The sequence below is a fragment of the Nanorana parkeri genome, unplaced genomic scaffold (genome assembly GCF_000935625.1).
Source record: "Nanorana parkeri isolate BGI_ZX_2015 unplaced genomic scaffold, ASM93562v1 scaffold199, whole genome shotgun sequence".
NCBI lineage: Eukaryota > Metazoa > Chordata > Amphibia > Anura > Dicroglossidae > Nanorana > Nanorana parkeri.
Window position 1 is genome coordinate 866,742 of NW_017306467.1, and position 3,473 is coordinate 870,214.

The following is a 3,473-nucleotide window of genomic DNA, read 5'->3' on the forward strand; positions in this document are numbered from 1 at the left end:
CCAAGCTAACATATAGGGTAATTTACTTTCAGATTCTACCAGGAGGGAATAGAGCAGCGAAACTCCCCCCCTCTGGCCCCCGGCTCCAAGACACCAATGTTCGTAGGTTGTTCTAAAGGGAGACATCACGTTAGGTGTTTTCAAAGAACCTAAAAAGTGTAACAATTGTCTGTAGTGAAAGTATTCCAAAGATGGCATGTGCAAAACCTCCTGACAGTAGGTCAAAGTAAGTGGTTTGCGACCTTTAAAGAATAGTGCTATGCGGTACAGACCTTTGTCTTGCCACCAATGGAACGCTCCAGGAGATCCCCCCGGGGCGAAATTATGCTTATGGAAGACGGGAGCCAGAGGAGTATGAGGTGACACCAACCCACCTCCCCTTCGGAATGAGTGCCATACCATCATAGAACAAGACAAAGTCGGGGCCATAATGACTGGCCTCTGCCTCAGGGACATCCACTTCAAGGCATCAATTGGTGTACCCGAGGCAGAGAGAGATTCCATTAGGATCCAATCTGGTGTATATCCCTGGTCATACACAGAGGAAAGCTGAGCCACCCGCGTTGCCCTATAGTATTGCAAGAGATTGGGGACACCCAAACTCCCTGTCTGTTTAGAACGGTGCAGTACATTTTTCGAAAGTCTAGGATGTTTTCCATGCCAAAGTTTTTTCCGCTTTAGTAGATTGTTTCTTTTTTTAATGGCAGCGCAGCTTACAGAGGGACATAGTGCTGATTCTGGGGTAACCGTGGGAGGAGGAGAAGGCAGATAAGTACTACTTTTAGTTAGTAAAATATGTTTATATACTCAGTTTTTTTAGGTGGAGAGGGAAGGTCCGCTTTGAAGCGACACTAAACTCAGGAGTTAAATCTTAAAAATTCAAGTACCTTTACTCAAATAGCGGAGCAGTACTGGAGGGGGAAAAACACAATGACAGTGAAGGGACGCAGCCGGGAGCGGGCACGCCGGACAGACACCATGGGACACAAGGAGTTAATGGTGGAGCAGAGACCAGTGTTCTATCGAATTCTCCAACCCGTCGAGACCTCCAACTCCCGTCAGTGCACCTGCGCAGCCACACGTGAAGTACCAAGCTCTTCCATCTGCTGTAGTGCGCCTGCGCAGGCACCCGATGCCACAAGCACCAACGGGAATTGGAGAACTCGATCACAATTTAGAAGCCGCACAGACGCACCTATGGCAACTGGAGAAGTCAACAAGGATTGCAAAAACTGACAACAGGCGCAGTAGCGCCATCTCGTTGAAATCTACAATGGACGGGACATCACTAGTTGGAGATCTCGACGAGTTGGCCACCTCAACAGAACACCAGCGCTGGAGGGACTGTCGGAAACCAGTGGAATGAAGAAGATGACCAGATCAAGAGGAATCAAATAAGGTAAGTGCTTACAGCAATGGAGGTGGAGGGGGAGAGAGTTTAATGTCACTTTAAGGTACTTGAATGCATTTTTAAGCTCTAACTTTTGAGTTTAGTGTCACTTTAAGATGCTGAAGAGTCTGCATGAAGAGGTTTGCAGGTGATGCCAAGGCACGTTAACTGATAGAATCCTGGAAAAGTTAAAGTGCCCGGAACTTGGCATTAATCCGCCTTCTGTTACATATATGAGAATGATTTAATGTAGAACTAACCCAAGACTTCATAGAATAAACCCAAACATAACACCGCACATAACATAGGCACTTGCAACGTTGTACTAAAGCGACACCAGATGACTTGGTCTAGGACGTCACACACACGAAGGCCCCTTTGAGGCGCCCTTCAATGTGCCTGCTTCCGTTTTCATCAGGCACTGTAGAGGGCAGACGCAGGGGTCCTGAGCAGTGTGCAGACTACACGTGTGGGGTTTCGGAGAAGTCTGGTCTGCGAGACGTGATGGGTGGCTTGGAGAAGAAAAAGGTATCAGACGTGTTGTTATATTGTCACAGTTGTCTGTTTTATACTCTAGTCTGGTATACACACTGTGTAGTATTTCCAGGAGTCCTGGCGATATGTTTATACGCACACGCTGTTCGGGGACCATGTTGGCCTATCGTGTGATGTTTATACTGAATCCAGTTCATTGGCATGCTGTGCTGACGTCCTGTACATTGACTTTCTTCCCACCGTTTCTGACGTTTACATTAGTTGAAGATCTTATTAGCAATGCTTGTTCAGTAATTACAGGCCGACTCTGGGTAAAATATGATCCCCTGTAACCCCTCCTCCATTTTATTACCTTGTGGAGCCAGGTATATACTCCTCCACTGAATGGGCTAGTCGCCGATGGTGTGTCTGGATGACTTAGAGGGTAGTGTGTGGAATGGGAGGGGGTTCTGCCCAGAGTTGGGCTTTTTGGTATACTGGTATGTACAGTCAAAATGGTTTTGAATCGAGTGGCACACGATTATAGCTATGTCAACTTTTTTTTATTGCTGTTTGTGGTTCTGCTGGCTATATTCGCCCTGGTGACCAATGACTCAAGGAAAGAAAGTGATGGGAAATCCAAAATGTAATTGTCACAAAAACAGGAGATGTGGGGAAATCTTACAATGGGCATGCATGTTCCAAAGGATGATGGTCTCAGAGAGGACTCGGTCCCCCCTCACATTAGAAATTACCTCACACTTCCTGTTGCATCTTCAGAGCAGGAAGCGAAGACAAATCTTTGCAATGGGACACAGCAAAAGATAAGCTACCAGCAGTTTTTCCTTTACATACACTTAGTGTCTAACCCCAGCCAATTTTTGTGCAGACAACTTCACTCTTGGTGAAGTTTGGATTTACTGCTTCCCCCCCTCAGTGTTACCTAGAAAGCAGAATGCTTACCCATAGCCCCTTTGAGGAGATCTTCACTGTGCAACCCTAGCCTTTGAAAAGCCCCTATGCCTTTTTCTCATGTGTACCACTCACTCTGGTAATTGCTATAGCTGTGGCCTTACTTATAGGCCTGGTTCACACCTGTGCGTATTGCATAAGCGCGTCACACGCGCGTTTTCGTCCCGGAGTTTGGTGCGTTTTCATGTGCGTTTTTAGTGCGTTTTTTTACATTAGAAACGCGCGTTGCACGCGCGTTTTGGAGCTATAGGTATGAAATTAATTATTAATGTAGGCACCAGCCACAGTATAAATGGTGTGAGCGGTGTACATGTGTATGAGACATACAATGTGGCCAGCACTTGTTCTGTGCGACGGATAGGACTGCACAGTGAAGATCTCCAGATCTGATCAGGTAGGTGGGAAGCTCTGAAGTAGAAATGTATTAAATGTGAAGTTGTCCATTGAACTTTCAGCAAACTTTGAATACAATAGCCATATGTATTGTTACTTGAATCTTGGTGTGCTTTGTGCATTTCTTCCACATCTCTTCTGTATACCAGTGTGTAACTTTGCCTCTAAGAGATTTCTGTAATGACGACTGGTTGCTTCTCTCTCTCTCTCTCTCTCTCTCTCTCTCTCTCTCTCTCTCTCTCTC

At 46.1% G+C, this 3,473-nt stretch overlaps 1 protein-coding gene across 1 annotated transcript in view; it reads left to right on the forward strand.

The window, feature by feature from the left end:
• Positions 1–1,769: 1,769 nt before the first annotated feature.
• The window catches only part of PES1 (pescadillo ribosomal biogenesis factor 1), a 34,438-nt gene continuing 32,734 nt past the window's right edge, over positions 1,770–3,473 (forward strand). Inside the window, exon 1 of the mRNA XM_018555498.1 lies at positions 1,770–1,918. Within this exon, the coding sequence (XP_018411000.1) occupies positions 1,784–1,918 (135 nt within the window). The 5' untranslated portion in view covers positions 1,770–1,783. The remainder of the gene's footprint in view (positions 1,919–3,473) is intronic.